General features: G+C 37.5%; 1 protein-coding gene across 3 annotated transcripts in view; it reads left to right on the top strand.

Annotated features, from left to right (window-relative positions):
* PRKN (parkin RBR E3 ubiquitin protein ligase) overlaps positions 1-18138 on the top strand; it is a 722481-nt gene that overhangs the window by 241791 nt on the left and 462552 nt on the right. For all 3 annotated transcript variants that reach the window (XM_034428505.3, XM_034428508.3, XM_034428509.3), the window contains one exon: positions 11394-11512. In XM_034428505.3, the coding sequence (XP_034284396.2) occupies positions 11394-11512 (119 nt within the window). The remainder of the gene's footprint in view (positions 1-11393; positions 11513-18138) is intronic.

Genomic DNA, 18138 nt, shown 5'->3' with positions numbered 1-18138 from the left:
GGCTTCCAGAGAAGATAAATCATATTATTCTGGCATATTAGGGGAAAAAATCTATTTATTTTCTACTCAAAGCATCATTTTTTTTTACTTTAGCTTTATCTCAGCATTTTTGGATGAGAAATCAGTTTCATTAAATCAACTTTAAACATATACCAGCAAATATTTGACATGCACGGTATAAGGTTATCAGTTTATTCTTGACTAGATCCATTGGTTACGCAATTACCAGAAGTACATTTTATTTTGCTGTAGTCTAAACACGGAGTCTGTATTTCTCTGTCTTGTACTACTGGGAGTAAAATGCAAATAGTTATGCAGAGTTCCATGAAAGATCATAATGCATGAAGTACAATTTAGGAATGCAATAAGATTGCAAATAAATAGACTGGGAAATCACTTGTCACTTCCCATTATTTTTATTAATATTAGTCTGAGAAGCTGTAAAAATAAGATATTGATATAGTAAAACGGATACTCAATCAGCGATGCCAATTTCTTTTTAAAAGTTGAATGTTATCTCACCAGCTCTGATACCTGGGATTAATGAAAGATGAACAATTAGAAGCCAGAATATTGAAACCATATCAACTGCTTAAGAGAAGTACGGTATACTTTTTAGATAGGCAGTAAATGAAGGATTTCAGATATTTTCCTAATAGTAAACCTGATTGTGAAAATGTCCATCTAATATTTTTTCTTAATTCCAGTTTATTTTATACACTTTTGGGCACAGCTAATACCTTTAAATTGCTTAATGTCTGTGGAGATTCTCAGTCATCCAGGTCATGGTTGTCTCAAAAGTGCTTTTTCAAAAGGCAACTGGATTTTGTTTTGGGTTTGGCTAGTATAGAGAAAAGAAGGACTAGGGGGGACATGACAGCAGCATTCCAGTATTTGAAATGCTGCCACAAAGAGGAGGGGGTCAATTTATTTTCCAAAGCACCAGAGGGCAGGACAAGAAACAATGGATGGAAACTAATCAAGGAGAGAAGCAACCTGGAATTTATTGGTTCGAATTAAGGTTGCTTCCTAACAGTGAGGAAAATTAACCAGTGGAACAGCTTGCCTTCAGAAATCGTGGGTGCTGCATCATTGGGTTTTTTAAAGAAAAGACTGGACAGCCACTTACCTTAAATAGTATAGGGTTTCCGGTTTGAGCAGGGGGTGGGAGTAGAAGACCTCCAGAATAGAGCTGGCCCCTTCCAGCTCTACTCTGATTAATATTGGCTTTTTTCCTTGAAGATATTTAACTTCTTATCCAAGAAGCTTCTTCAGCTCTCCTCAGGTTTATATTTCTTGATATGTCTCACAAAATACAATGTTTAATGTTTCATTGTATTGGAGATTGATATTGCGATCTTATTTTGTTTTGCTGTACTATAAACTAACATTTTTAGGCTGAGAGCCTCATTGATATTCAAAGCTTGAATGTTCTCATGTTTTTCTTTAAATGATAGGCCCCATGATTTCTACCAGTTTGAAAAACCAACCATAGGGAAAGTGACTATTTGCAGATCATAATCTCAGGTTAGGCTGATCGAGTTCCTTGCATTTAGTTTAAACACTACTAAGCAATTCTCCAAAAATGTTTTCTAAACAGATTTTGAAAAATCTCATGTAAAAAAATAATACAAAATGTCCTCAGATGATGTTTCCTCACTTTCTCCTTCTGCTTCTTTGGATAATTGCCAATGGATGTAATTCTTGTCAGATGGCTGGATTAAAAAAAAAAAAAAGGCCAGTGAAATATAACAGTTTCTCGTATTGTGTACGAGATTGTGTATTGACAAATTCACTTTCTTTTGTTTCAAACTTAAAAAACATTGCTGTCTACAAAAGCGTTTGGGTCAAATTCAAAATTTGTCAGCAAAGGCTGGGGGAGGAATGTAAGCAGTTGGAAGTAATTTGGATCAGCAATTGGATTTGAAAAAGACATTAATCATAAGTGTCAGAAATCAGCTGTTAATTTCAGGCTGGAGAAACATAATCACAAACACATTCAAAGGGTATTTTTCATAAGATGCCAATATTAAATCACATATACTTTTTTTCAGAGATGTGTATGATGTGTTCAGGATATACAACATGGCAAATAGCATCCTTGAATGTGTTCTGTTCCAAAATGATGTCAAACTCTCTATTGAGCCCCAGACCACTTACCACAGCTCCTTATATAAGCAGAGCATCCCTGTTCCTCTTTCCTCGTGTTTCTATACTCTCTCATATGTCTCCATCTAGATTGCCATCAGTGGTGGAATTCAAATTTTTTTACTACTGGTTCTGTGGACGTTGCTTGGTGGGCATGGCAGGGGAAGGATACTGCAAAATCTCCATTCCCATACCATTAATCCAATCATGAAAAAAATGTATTAATATAACGATTTTTTTCATCCATCATTTGTTATGGGTTCCTTGATTTACGTAGGGATGTTAAACAATCAAATTCGATTAGTGGCCCTCAAGGAAGGTAGTATTGTAAACCAAAGATTTCAAAACCAAAGAATTCAAAATTTAACTATTTTAAATTAGATTTATTACCATGTTTCCCTGAAAATAAGATCCTGTCTTATATTTTTTTAAACCCCAAAATAAGCGCTTGGCCTTATTTTCAGGGAGGTTTTATTATTTTGGGGTGCATGGAGCAAGATGGGGCTCCTCTTGCTGTCTTACTCTTCTGTCCCCGTCTCACACACGCACACCAGCAGTCGACCAAGAGTTAAAATAAACCAGCAGACAAGAATTTCCTTTGATAACAGAATTGGCAGCAACCCAGTGGCTGCTTGCCAAAAAATTTTACTTACAATGGGAGGTTTTTCTCCTCTGTCCGAAACATCAAAGTAAGTCCACAAAAGCCAAAGAATAGTCAAGTCCAGTCCAAAAATCAATCCAAGCAGAGCATATAACAAAGTTCCAGAAATGCAGAATGACTTGCTAGCTTTCAGTTTTGTTCGTCACAAGGCTTGACTGGCCACCACACCCCCTTTTATCCCCTGTGGGGTGTGGTCCAGTGACTCAGCTTAATCTCTGGCACGCCTCTTCCTCTGCTGCACGCACTTATCTCTGCGACGCTGTCAGGGGTCCAACCAAGACTCATCTCCATTGCTGTCCAACTGCGGCTGCTTCGAAGTGCCTGGCCCCTGGCCTATCTCTTGGCCTTTGGAGGACACCTGAGGCATTGCCAGAGAGGAGGGTCCTGGAGAGGGAGGCCTTGCCAACTCCTCTCCTTCACTTTCGGAGTCTTCTCCCTCTGATAAAACAGGCTCGGGGGTCAGAGTCACAACACTTACCTGATTTCCAGCTCTGCATTTAAATATTTTCAGGGAGGGCTTATTTTCGGGGGGAGGCTTATTTTAGCGCATGCGATCAAAAGCCCGATTGGGCTTACTATCAGGGGATGTCTTATTTTCGGGGAAACAGGGTATTTCAGTTTCAAGGCCACCCAATTCCATAGTGACTCTGGGTAGCTTACAGATAAAAATAAACCAAAGTAGGTATGTATGATGATGTTCATCCATTGTGTTCGAAGAGGACCTTGACATCTAATGGGTTGTGGGCTGTTCATGGTGTGTTCGCAGGTGACTGGTAAGGCCTATATGGGCACGGAATGTTCTGCCACATGTCAGGTAGACATGTGTAGGCACCATTGTTGCAGCATTTGTAGCCCTGGCTTTTACTTCTAAAAGCATTTTTTCTACAACCTCTTCTGACGAAAAAATGCTTTTAAAAGTTAAAAAACAAAGCCTCTGATGATCGCGCGGCTCAGCTGGGATCCTCAGAGGATTTTCAAAGCATTTTTTTCTGCAACCTCTTGGCCGAAGAGGTGGTAAAAAAAATGCTTTGAAAAGTCTCTGACGATCCCAGCTGAGTTGCCTGATCGGCAGAGAGGCTTTTCAAAGAATTTTTTAAAAAGCCTCTCTGAAGATCCCAGCTGAGTTGCCTGATCGGCAGAGAGTCTTTTCAAAGCATTTTTTAAAAAGCCTCTGAGGATCCCAGCTGAATTGCCTGATCGGCAGAGGCTTTTCAAAGCATTAGAAAAAATGCTTTGAAAAGTTAAAAAAAAAAGTTGGCCACACCCACCCAGTCACATTACACCCCCCACCAAGCCACGCCCATAGAACCGGTAGTAACAAATTTTACATTTCACCCCTGAACCAAAGAAAGTCAAGATAACCAGAATTGGCAGTAATCTTTCTATAAATGGAATGTGCATCAGGTTATAAAAAAAATCTAGCCATGTACTTCCTGTTGCCTTTTGCTGTATTTAATCCCACCAAGATTTTTCAAAGGCCAATCCTGTATATGATTATGCATGAGACACATATAGTTCCATAATGTTAGCATGTATTTGCCAAGTGAATCCTGATTAACATCAATAATTACATTTTCCTGTAGGAAGAAAAAACACATGGACAATAACTTTTGAAACGGCTCATTTCCTTGGGTGTACGTGCATGCCCACACATTTAGCGCCATGCCTTCGATCTAAAGTTGGACCTTAATGTTTTAATCAACAGTTGCCATATCTGCACATTTTAACAGCATGCCAGTGCTATAAACTGTTAATGGAAAACTCCATGAAAGCCTAGAGTGCTTGATTGAACAGGGAAGACAAGGTTGTAAGGTTGATACTGCTGCAATTTGAGTGATTGCCGGCGCTGTGCCTTAATTACGATTTTTTTTGTATTAATACTACTTCAGAGTTGATGTTGTGTTTGAGGCAGATTTATTTTCACCTCTTTTAGCCCCTGAAAACAAAGGGAGATAATCTTAATCAAGGCTGTTTGTGAGAAATTAGTCCTGACGATTCGAGGGGAACAGGGACTGCTATTGTTAGATTAGGAGTTGTGTTGCTAGTGAGGCACAATACATTCATATTCTTTTAATTTATTCTGATTGCCTCTTGTTCTCACTGGTGATATTACTCTCTACAGAAACCCAATAATGTGTCTATAGAAGTTTAAGATTGCTATCAGCCAATCTGCATAAAGCAACAGACAGGTTGATGCAAATGGCCATTTATTTCATTCTGGAAGATTTGGGGGCACCTCCTGTGGCGCGTTGAGCAAATTTGCTTCAGGAAAGACAACTGGTAAATTAGTCTGTGTCTTTGCATGGGCCTGCTTGTTAGCAGGCACCCTGTAGCACTATTCTAGGCATACTTTACTTTTTTCCCCTTATGTTAAATTTAGTGCTTGTGATGGCTTCGTGTTAATATTCATGAAAGAGATTAATAGTATTGAGGCTTGGCAGTGGTTAGAATGCAGTTTTGCAGGCTAACTCTGCCCATTGCCGGAAGTTCGATCCTAACAAGCTCAAGGTTGACTCATCCTTCCATCCTTCCGAGGTTGGTAAATTGAGCACCCAGATTTTTTTTTTTTAATTTCATTTATATGCCGCCCTTCTCCGGAGACTCAGGGCAGCTTACAATGCGTTAAGCGATAGCCTTCATACTTTTGTATATTTATATGAAGTCAGCGTATTGCCCCCACAAACTGGGTCCTCAATTTACCTACCTTAGAAAGGATGGAAGGCTGAGTCAACCTTGAGCTGGTGAGATTCGAACTTATAGTAATTGCAGACAGCTGGTGTTAATCACAATGCTATCAGTGCTATCACAATGCCACCAGGCCCTGTGGCTCAGCAGATTGTTGGGAACTATATACTGATTCTATAAACTGGCTAGAGAGTGCTATAAAGGACTATGGAACAGTATATAAGTCTAGGTGCTACTACTATTGTTAGACAGAGTGGGGGTTTTGTGCATGTTTTTATGAGGCATAGTAAGTAGAAAGTATTACACAATTCCTGCTGTTTCTAGCAGTATGCATATGGATTTCTGGCTTTCAGACGGCTTTCCTGCCCTAATTTTGCTGTCACTATCAGTATCCAGTGTTGGCATTTCAGCAGGAGAGCTACTGTTGCGAAGAATAAATTCATCAAGTTATATGTGCATCATCGCATTTACTACTTAATTGTGTTTAACCTGAAGTCACCCTCTCTGTGTTAGAACTGTAATCTAATTTAAGAGAACAGATTTATTTTTTTTTAGTTGCACAGTGAAGATTATGGTCCTCACCATCACCCCAAAAAATGGAACAAAACCAGGAGGATTAGACATGTCAACAATTAAAATCAAAAACGATTTAAAATGATTTCATTTTAGTCACTTTAATAATTTAACAACTGGGGTGCACCCAAACCTTTGGTAAACTACGTGTGCCTTGAAAGAGTGGTTACACAACTCTGGATACCTTTTGCGTGATAATTGCCATTAGTATTTTTGCAGATTATGGTTCTCAAAAGCAAAAGGGATGTGTGCAAACTCAAGAATGTTTCTTTAAAAGAAGAGTTTTCTTCACATTTTGCTCAATTCCTGACAACAGTATGGAAATACTATGGGAGAAGGGCAGCCAGGGTTAACCCTTCTTAGCTTTTCAAAGTTACCTAAGGATGTGGAAGTGCTGCAATTGCTAGTAGCATGAAACATTTTTCCTTTCCAGATCAAAAAAGTCTATTTGGCAAGTGGTTTTAAATTTCTTCAAATAACTTTGAAAGAGTCGTGGTGGGGCAGTGGTTAGTTTAGTTTAGTTTACTTTATTGTCATTGCACACGGTACAATGAAATTAAATGCTGTCTTCAGTGTACATTATAACTATAAAAATAAAAACACAATCATAAATCCTTTACATTCTATATAATTGAAATTGTAAACCCGATATTGCACTATACTGTAGAATTCAATATGGTTATTGAATTAGAATGAGTCAGGAGTTCGATTCTGAATGGCTCAAGGTTGATTCAGCCTTCCATCCTTCCGAAGTCAGTAAAATTAGGACCGAAATTGTTGTGGGCAATATGCTGACTTTTAGAGTGGGCTGTAAACAGTGGTGGGATTCAGCCAATGCACACCGATTTGGACAAACCGGTTGTTAAATTACCCACCACCTTGCTATCAAAGTGGATCCTGGGTACTGTGCTGCAATGGAGAAATGGGCACTGGATCGGCCGGCAAGAAGGAAGGAGAAGGCTGCTTTCCTTCCTCCTTCCCTTGTGTCGGCCGCTCCATTGCCTGTTTCTCCATTGCAACGCAGCACACTTTGATGGGATGTGTGTGTAAATTTAACAACCAGTTCGCCCAGGGTCAGGTTGGCCATTGCAGGAGGCTCAACCTGCAGGTGCGCTAGAGCTGGAGGATGTGGATGGGCCACGCCTTCCACGACAACCAACCTGACCCTGGGCAAACCAGTTGTTAAATAATTTGAATCCCACCACTGGCTGTAAAGCACTATGAAGCGGTATCTAAGTCTAAGTGATATTGCTATATTACAAAAATGATTAAGGTAAAGCCGTTTTTTATGGCTCTCAAGTAAAACATATAGCTCCTTCTTTCAACCTCTAGCAATCGTAAATGTTGTTTACGTTCTGGGCTGCAGGTAAATTAATTACAGTAACTCTGAACTGGCTTATGGGAGCTTACCATTCAAATATTTAATGCCATCATGTTTTAAATTAGTCCAGTAAATTGAAAAATCTGTAACTTGTCAACTTTTCCCTTTCATTCTGTATTTAATGTTGAAAGATTGCCTTTTTATTAAGGAAGTAAATTAACATTTGGGTAGCTTGACAACTTTCAATCTACACAAGTGTGATCCCTGCATATTTCTGCTGTACTAAATTAAATAGGGCCAACTTTCAGTATTTTTGGATGACTTTGAACAAGTAAGGTCTTTAAAGCAGTGCTTCTCAACCTCAGCAACTTTAGATTTCAATTCCCCAAATTCTCCAGCCAGCAAGAAAATGAGCCCAGTTATTGGTCAGGATGACTTGTGCAAGTTAACCAAAATTTCCTGCCAAATTCTTTCCTCTTCCTTCTAAAATTCCTTTTAAAGATTCTCTTTCCATTCTCTCCAGGGTTATGTCTAGTTGACTAGATGTGTTTATTCATACTTTACTTTTTTCTACTATAGGTTACTTTAATATTCTTATTAAAGAAGTCAGTTTCTCTGGTACAAAAAGCTATTGCAGTGTTTAAAACCAGAGTTTTAAACTTGGTTTAAAGTTAAGCATGAAAGAGGTGCTGATTTTATGACAGATGCAGGTTGAAATTGTTATTATTTAGCGTATGATGAAAACTTGACTGAAGAAAAATATATATACACACACACACACACACACACACACACACACACACACGCACACACACACACACACACACACATAATCCACTTAACTATACTTCTATGGGGGTATGATCTTATAACTGGATGTCCAGTTCAGCTATCCAGGTGATCACCTCTGGAACTGCTTCATGCAGATCTTCTAGGAAACCAGAGAACGGACAGCATGGGGAATCTTGTTCAATATGTTTAATAGTTTGCATATCAGCACAATTGCAACAAGGGGAATTTTTCCATCCTCACTGATAGAGGGCAGAGACTACTTCTTCCAATATCACACCTAATTCTGTTTGATTTCAAATAGACAAAGCAAGGCAGGGCAAAATCAGGTGGTTTGATAGAAGGAACACTAATTGGTTGGGCCACAAGAAGGTCCTTGACCATAGCCAAATGAGAGTTGAAACTGTGAACTGGTGCATAAACCTTTTCTTTCCTTCGTTTTTTTTTTTTCCTTCATAAATTACCATATTTTTCGGAGTATAAGACACTTCGGACTATAAGACGCACCTACCTTTTTTGGTGAGGAAAACAAGAAAAAGAAATCTGCCTCTGCCTCCCAGCAATTTTGCCTTGTTGCAGCAAACAGTAAACAGCAAACAGCCTGCTTTACTTTCAGTTTCGTTCAAGCATAGCTTGATTAGCACAAGAAAAAAAAATCTGTTCCCAGCAATTTACCTCCTTGCAGCAAGCAGCAGAGGCCCGCTCAGCAATAGGCAATGGTAATCCTTGCAGCCTGAAACAGCTGAGAGCCGGGAGGCCGATCCAATGGACAATCAACTTGTGCTAATTAGGCTGTGCTGAAGCTGAAATGGGCTGTTTCTTCTTGCTGCTTGCTGCAAGGAGATAAATTGCTGGGAGGCAGAGGCCAAAGGGTGGGGGGCAGTGGGTGGCCAGGACTATATTCAGTGTATAAGACACACCCAAATTTTCACCCCCTTTGAGGGGTGGGGGGAAGGTGCATCTTATACTCCGAAAAATACGGTATGTGACATCAAGTCATTTTCAACTCCTAGCAACCACATAGATGAAACATTGATTCTCCATGATTAAGTGTACCTTAGCTTGTAATTGTAAATCTGATTGGTAAAGATGGTTTACTTGTTTTGTTTTGTTTTCTGCAGCACTGAAATTAATACTAAATTGGTGCTTATCAACAAGGCAGTTGTGCTGTTGCAGAACCTCTGTCACTGAAAAAAGCTGTTCTAGTCAGTACAATATTTTTATGAGTGGGGCTTTGCTTTTGTTTAAAGCTTCACTTCAGCCTAGGAGTGATTTCCCTACAACCAATAAGTGCTAATTAATCTGTGATGAAAAGAGCAGACTAGTTTGGCACTTTGGGCAGACTGTTTGTTATCAATAGGAGGAACAAAGCCAGACTGCTAACAGAATCATGAAGAAAAATACAAAACAGCTCCAACACATATTGTTCTCTTCGTTGTCTTAAATATTTGAAGGATCATCTCTTTCTCATATGAAATTGCTTATTTCTCAAGCTATCTTCTCTGACACTATTGGAATGTGGCGGAATACAGCTCCTCAAAATGCTGTATAAAGATCTGTGAATATTTTCCTCCTCCCCCCTTCAGGAATTGGGATTTTTTTTCAAGGGCCAAATGAGTGGTCTTAATTGATGTAGAAACTACCCATTTTTACAGGTTAACAGAGTTGGAAGGAACCTTGTAGGTCATCTAGTCCAACCCTCTGCCCAAGTAGAACACCCTACACCATTTCTGACAAATGGCAGTCCAACCTCTTCTTGAAAGTCTCAAGTGATGAAGCTCCCACAACTTCCGAAGGCAACTTCTGTTCCACTGGTTGATTGTTCTCACTGTCAGAAAACTTCTCCTTATTTCCAGGTTAAATCTCTCCTTGTTCAGTTTCCATCCATTATTCCTTGTCTGGCCTACAGGTGCATTTCACTAACTAAAAATATCAACTCTATCAGGCCCATGTTGGTTCTGTCCTGCTCACCTCTGGAGTGCAAGAGAACTGAAAGTAAGAGAAATTGTTTGCTCCTGTCTTTGGGTATTCCCCTCTTACGTTATGAAAATGGTTGAAAACGTTAGGTTGAAAATGTTAGGCAGATCTGCCTTCAGCTCTTTACAAAGATGCCCAAAAAAGATGCTTAATGTTCCTTCACACATTTTACCTACGGAGCAGGGTGTGTGCGTTTTATCCTATGAACGATTCCTGAATGGATAGATTGATGTTTGAATTATCTAATCCCACATATTTTGCAAGCCGCTTGGGATTTGATTAGATAGATAGATAGATAGATAGATAGATAGATAGATAGATAGATAGATAGTTACAGACATAAAATATAAATTTGAGTTGCAGCCATAGAATGGGCACTTTACTAGAAAGGCGTGAAGTGACACACCTTAGTTTTATAATAAACTGTTTGCTTTTATCATTTAAATATTTTCCCACAGAAGTGGCAGTTCCCATGTATTTTTAAGATAATGGAAATAATTCCTTATGGATTTAACAGCAAAGTTTATGGCTTACCTTTCACTGGCAGTCTGAATAGCTACTGCTATTCCCTGCCTCTCCCATCCCCAGCTCTGTGTTTATTATTGCACATCTATAATAAGACAATAGGGAGAGAAATCAGGTTAGCTTCCTCTTTATTATACGTTTGGCAGCTGGTGTAGACTATATTGTTCCATTACCTTTTTAATGTTCTTAAATGATGTTTTCAGATTTTATTGTGATGAATATTCTGACTTCTCTTGTTAAGCTATTCTTGTGATTGTGTTTGTTTGATTTCGGTGTATTGTGTGTTTTATGCTACTGCTGCTTTTATCTGATTTCTGTATATTGCTTCAATCACCCAATGGAGAGAGAAGCAATTTAATATATATGTCTAATAATAATATCCACTCTTGTCAGATGGAGAGGGTTTAACTCTTCTGGTGGACTAGAAGGAGTGATGGAAGCAGGAAGGATAAAGAAGATGGATATAGAATTGCTGCATTAGGGAACATATACAAATACCTAAATGTTTATTCTTCTCCAAAAATAATCCAATATATTTGATTTTGATTTGTTGCTATCCAGAATACAAAAAAAAATGTCATTCTGATATTCTATATGTGGATTTTCATTTGTTTCTTAGTTTTTATTACATACACAAATACATACAGATATATGCACAATGAAATGTTGGTGTTTTAATAAATGAAGGGTTTGCATTTCTGTTTCTCCCAACAGAAGCTGCTAAGTACAGCAGTTTTTATGTTTTCTGCAAAAGCTTCTGCCAGGCCGTGAAACCTGGGAAACTCCGGGTTCGTTGCAAAACGTGCAAACAAGGGACACTGACTTTGGCACGGGTAGGTTTAACTTTCTATCTTGTTTGTTAGTTAGTGTAAATTATTGAAATTTGAAATGGTAAACTGATTAATACTGCCTGTGGAGAAGGTAGCCCCTCATATCTGAAAGGGAAATTGCATGTATTCATAACTGGTAGAAAATAAATATGTTGAACAACATAAAATGGCATGTTGTCCAGTTTGATTACATAAATTGGCTGACATATCAGTTGATGTTATTTGATATATGATATATTCATTTTCTACCAGTATATTTTATTGATTTATTCATGGATGAATATGATATTAGAACTGTGTCCATTGTAAACAAGCATGCTTTATAATAAATCTTTGTAGCATTACCCTAGAGAGATATCCCTAGTTACATTATTATTCATGCTTAGCCACATGACAAAGATCTTTTCAAAATCATATACTCTCTCCTGTTTTTTCAATACCTTCATTTAACCCTGATGATTATTCACTTTCTGCTGAGGTTTTCAAGGTTTGGCAATTTTTATTGAACTGTTTTCACATGATGATAGTGACATAGTTGTGTTGCAAATTAGTCTGAGCATCCTTTATTTTAAAACAGTATCTTTGGGGAACAGCAGGATATGCATTTTTGAAAAATATATTCAATGTGCTTCCAAGTACATAGAGCATATGTGTGACGCACAAGCCAGTTGGGTGTAGTGGTTAAAGTGCTGGGATAGAAACCAGGTGGCTGTGAGTTCTAGTTATGCCTTAGACATGAAAAACCGGCTGGGTGACTTTGGGCCAATCACTTTCTCTCAGCCCAACTCACAGGGTGGTTGTTGTAGGGGAAAATAGAAGGAAGGAATATCGGTATGTTTGCTGCCTTGAGTTGTATATAGAAAAAAGGTAGGATAAAAATATCCCTCTCAAAAGTAAGCAGAATTTGTATCTGGCAATGTCCTTGGTGACTTCAGCAGATATAGGCTTCTGTATCATACAAGTTTAGAGTATGAAGGGAAATTGCAGTTTCAGCACAAGTGAAGTGCTTCTACCACTCTATACAATTACAGATAGCAAAATCAGTAGACTTTCATGTTAAAACTGATGAAGCCCTTCTGTGTCCTCCAAGCTAAGTTACCCTGAGATTCTTTGTAGTTTTAAAGGGATAATAGCCTTCTCAAAAGCTCAAACCCCACCCCAGCTTCAGAGAGGATTTAGATTATCCCATCTCTTGATTCCAATTCCATTAATCTTCCTTCTTTGAAGTAACCACATTTTAACTCTTCTCTAACCTTATCGATGGTTAAGGAAAAAGCAAGCTGGTTTAATAAACTAAAGTTCTCCGTAACTCTGTAAGATAGTTCATTGTAGCTTTCTCCATTTATCTCTATAGCACAAATAATGCTTTATTAGGACTCATGTTGGCTATTGGCCCTTTGAATTAATTGACTAGAAGCCATCGAAACTCACAAATCAAAAAATCATATTTCTGTTCTGTGCATGGAAGTGGAGCTGCAAGATGCAGTTCCCATTGATTTTCTGTTTCTTTCATACTTTTCATTGACTGTTTCAACTTTTGTGTATGTTACAGTAATTAGATATTTCCACAACATCTAATACATCAATGGATTTACTGAAAATTCTGCTATTGGCCTGGTTCTTGTGCTCAGCAATTTTGCAATCAGAATGTAGACTTGATTTGTTTTGAAATTGGCATTTGGTTCCTTTACATATATACATATATATTGACAGTAGAGCCAACAATCCCTCCTGAGAAAGCATATTTTAAGCTAATACTTCCCTAACCTGATGCCCTCTGGATGTATTGGGCTACTAAAGGAGCTGTATTGACAGACTAAAGGAAATTGAAGTGTGAAAAAGAATGGCTTTCTTATTTCTGCTTAAAAATTCCAACCTGTATTAGCTGACTTATGCTGGTCACTCCTTCAATTATGCACCTTGCTAGGTGGTAGTTCCAAGCTGAATTTAAGAGTTGCGGTGGTACAGTGGTTAGAATGCAGTATTGCAGCCTAACTCTGTTGACCGCCAGCAATTCGATCTTGACTGGGTCAAGGTTGACTTAGCCTTCTATTCTTCCTAGGTCAGTAAAATAAGGACTAAAATTGTTGGGGGCAACATAAAGTACTATGAAGCTGTATGTAAGTACTATTGCTGTATTTGGTTTGTCATAAAAAGTAAAGCAGGATCATACCTGATTAGTATAAGGATGGGAGGCCACCAGAAAATCTTAGGAATGTAGGTTAAATTGGAAAATTAAAAAAAAAAAACCCTCATAGAAAACCTCTTTTAAATTTTCCTAGGAAAGCTATGTGGCATATACATGAAGTCACTAGAGGCTAAACTGCCCTTAGAGCACATTTGTTTTATCTTTCCGAAACAATTCCCCAGCCAGAGGTGATGTGTTTTGATTTATTTCATGCTAAAAATCTAGTGCTAACCATCTCACACCTAGAGATTGCTCCCAAAACTACTGAAGAATAAACAAAATATTCTTGTATTTCCTCCCCTATCTTTTAGTTAACTTCAACATAACATAACATAACATAACAGGAGTCTGTTCCCAATAACTGGACTAAATCCAATTTCAGATAATATCTCTGAAGGCATAAATATGTTTTTTCCTCTTTCCTGAATTACTGGATACTTCTTTCTCTTGTCCCGTTTGGCATCTTTCAAAAGTTTCCTCTGAGCACATCTGAAAGAGGATTTTTCATTATAATTCCGGGCCCGTATTTCTTTTCTTTCTTCCTATCCATTTATTTTACCACCCAGCAAAAGACCATTTTATGTCATTAACTTGGATGACAGGGTACTTTACATAACGTTTGATTTATAGTTCTCATTCTCCTGCCCCAGTGAAGATTCTCTGTGATGTAAAAAAAAAAAAAAAAAAAAGTCAATTCAGAAAGAAAAAAAAAGTGAAACCCCAATTCTTCCATTTCCTTTTATAATATTTGGCTGTTCTGTCCTTGGTAACTATAGTGCTTGCTTACGAGATCTCTGCTTCCTTTTTTATATCAGAGGAGCAACAAAACACAGATAAGTTGATACAGCTGAAAAACTAGTGTTTTGCACTCCACTATATGTTTCTTGCAGAAAGTAACTTAAAATGTTTGCTTAAACTTCATCAGTAGCAGAGCAAAGTATAAAGGAGTTTTTGTTTCAGCGAAACCCTTAAATTGGCATTAAAAACAAATTAGCATTAACTTTCTTAAGGAAGTTAATTCTTTGAGTTGGTGAACTAGAAATAGATAACTTAATTGAACTAAATTTTGTGAAAGCCCCCTCTCTCTGGCAAAAAGACCGGCATTGGGAATATTCATAATATGGCCTTATACAGTATTAATCCTTCAACTCATGTTAATTTGTAATACTGTTTTTTTTAGGTTATGTTAGGAGTAAATTCAACATTTACGGAGTCCTTTTCTCCTCCTTTAATGAGAAAAAAAATGGCCATTATATTTAAGGCTGCATTTTATGAGTAGTTCACAACCTACTTATGTTACATATATTGGATATGTTAGATGAATTGGATATAATTATCAGGAAATAATATTAGCAACATATTGAGCGTTTTTTTTTTCAGGCAAACCTGATTATCTTAATAAATATTGCTGGCTTGCATCTTGTCAAACACGCAACATGTTTTCAAATATGTAAAGTAGCTATAAGAAGTGTGCTTCGTTTTGTGTTCTCAAAAGTTGTTTGATAATTTGTAACAGTGCAATATTAAATATCTCACTGTAAAATGTAATTTAATTATAATTCTCACCACCATGCCTTCTTAAAAATTCAAAATTGGTTTAATATCATTTGTCCTGGTTTTGCATTTTTAAATATTGTCTATCCCAATTTGGGATAGGCAATAATGATGTAAAGCCGGTCTTCTCATTATATTTATGCTGATGTCAATATTCTTGCTCCAGTATAGATATTTGTTTAACTATGTGGTTGGGTGGGGTTTTTTTGATTCTCTGAATATACATAATAAATGTGCATAGTGAAGAAAACCGATAATATGTTCATATACAAAACCCAGACATGATATCTTGATAGCACATAAGTAAAAAGAAATTGAATGAATAATATTCACAGCCATTTTCACTGAGTTCAGTGGCATATACTCCCTGGTAGCGTGAGCAACCTGAGACCCCAACATTAATAGGGCCATGACCCTCCTTTCTGTGGAGCCTTTTCCAATCACAGTTGCCAAAAAATAGTGTCATGTTTTCATTCTACTCTGAGTCAAGAAACACATGCAAAAACAAGGGTGTACGCTAAAATAATTTTAAGGAGGGTTAAAAACCAACAGCTAAATCAGAAGTGATTCAGAAATTATTAACCCCACCCACATGTTTAATTTGACCAGCTCACTTTGCAATATTGTCTAGCACACATTGTTCTTTTTCATCCTGGAAAATATTGCATTTTATGCGCTGTGGTCTAAAAAAATGTCTGCAACTGTTAATTTTTTGTTTAAGTCTGGCACAGACAACCCCATTGCTAAGCAACACAGCCATAAAGTAAAACATCACATGACTATGCTCAATTTACGGCATCAGTTCTAACTGTGGTCATTAAGTGAATAAGCAGGGTCACATGATGGCAACTTGTGAGTTCCTGCTGGTTTCCAAATGTCTTTCCTTGTCAGAATCCAGCCATGAAAGTTTCAAATGACAATTGTGTAACTGCAGAATGCTGTGACAAGTCGCAAGTGTGAGGACCAGCTGTCCAGTTCTGTCAAAGTTGAATAGTTGCTGAACAAGCAGTTGGTAAACGAGGACTTCCTGTAATGTGTCTGGTACTCTCAATGGAAATAAACCATATTTTAAAGTTTTAATTAAGTCTGAAAAATTTTATTTGAGCCACTATTTGAAAGGGACTAAATGATTACTTAAGTGTTTCATCAATGTGGGATGTTGCCTGCTCACTCCAAATGTTTCCTATTCATCACAATGCTGATGGGCTGTATGCAACAAGACCTACATGAAGTCCTATAAACACAAAAATGTCACAAAGATGCTTTGCCCATTATTCTCATTAAAGTGTGAAAAGCAACGGTTGGAATAGATTAACGTGTTCTTTGGCATGACTGTTGTGCTTGTTTGAGTGGGTTTGATGACTCCTTTCACATTAGATGAGGCAGCCAAAGGATTTTAAAATAACAATAACGAAAACTACTTGTTATCCATAGTAGAAGTGTTGGACAAGATAGAATGCTGAGTCAAGTTAAAACAGACCAATGAGTTAGTGAAGACACTGGATTCTGGAGCATGCCATTTCTGCAACTTCTTACTCATTTTTTAAATTCGTGTCTTATAAAGAGGCTTTGATATGCATTTTTCCAGATGTTTATAATCTCAAATGGCAGAAGAGGACAGAAGCATCTTATTGTGTCATTTGAGAATTCAATAAACCTTTTCCTGGTCCAACAGGACAGTTTCAGTATTATTATATTGCTTGATAGCTGGTGACAATTTGATCCTTTGAGGGTGAGTTATTGCTGCAGGAAGAAAGCTAGAAAGACTCAAGGAGGCATTCCTTATAGACATTGCTTCTCTTTTTCTGAGGTGAGACTTTAAAAGAGTAGGTTGAAGAAGCGTACCAGTTCTCAGCTCTTGCAAAATTAAAATAGAGAAACTCAGTTTTAATTGCTCATCCCTCCAACCTTCCATCTAAGATGTAGAAGGCTAAACAGACCCAATGCTTCAATTCAGCAAAGAGCCAGACTTTCAGCAAGCTCGCCAAATGAGGTGTTCTTTAAGCTGTTTCTGAGGTCAAATCTTTCCTATCTTCACCTTCTCCATTCTCATGCTTCCTCCAGACTATATCTTCACTGCCTGAACATACAGACTTATTCCCTGGGGTCATGATAGATAACAGCAATATAATTAGCAAAGAAAGTTAGGAAAAGGATATGATCTCACTGTGTAAGATTCCTATTGGCCATATATGTGTGAAAAACCGGCTGAAAATTACTATAAGCATCACTGTGATTATCATTTTGATGGTATCTGAAATTATGCTATTAATAGTGTGATAGCAGTATAATTGCTATGCAATGTTATCTTTGGCATTCAAGATATTTTCTGGCATTGTGGAAGGCCAAGAAGCATATTCAGCAATATTTAATGAGCATTTTGGTTGTTTTTAAAGTCACCTTGAGACAATGTCTGGTATGGAGGGACCGTTTTAAAAACCAACTAAACACATTTGTGTTTGTTCTTGGAAGGATGGTTTTCACTTTGTTAAAGAGTCTGTAAAATATACATTACAGCTTGTTTTCCTAATTCTATTTTTGGGGAGTTAAAGAAGACTCTATGGAAAATTCATAACTTAATAATAAAACAACGAGACAATCAAAATTACTAGCCATAAAACAGTTGCAGAAAATAGACAACAATGGATATATTCACTGATTGCAACTATTGCAACTATTTCCAGAAAAAAAAGTTTCAAACATCTAAATATATTCAGAAGAATTGAGTTTGAGAGAGAGAAAGGGAGGGAGGGAAGGAGAGAGAGAGAGAGAGAGAGAGAGAGAGAGAGAGAGAGAGAGAGAGAAAATACAGGAGCCAAAAGAGACCAAGAAAACCTATAATTCATGATGTGATAAATATAAGTTTAGGAGAAAAAAGAAAGCAAAT

The sequence above is a fragment of the Pantherophis guttatus genome, chromosome 1 (genome assembly GCF_059756535.1).
Source record: "Pantherophis guttatus breed Tessera chromosome 1, ASM5975653v1, whole genome shotgun sequence".
NCBI classification, from domain to species: domain Eukaryota; kingdom Metazoa; phylum Chordata; class Lepidosauria; order Squamata; family Colubridae; genus Pantherophis; species Pantherophis guttatus.
Note: the sequence above shows the minus strand (reverse complement) of the source record. Positions and strands in the feature narration are given on the sequence as shown.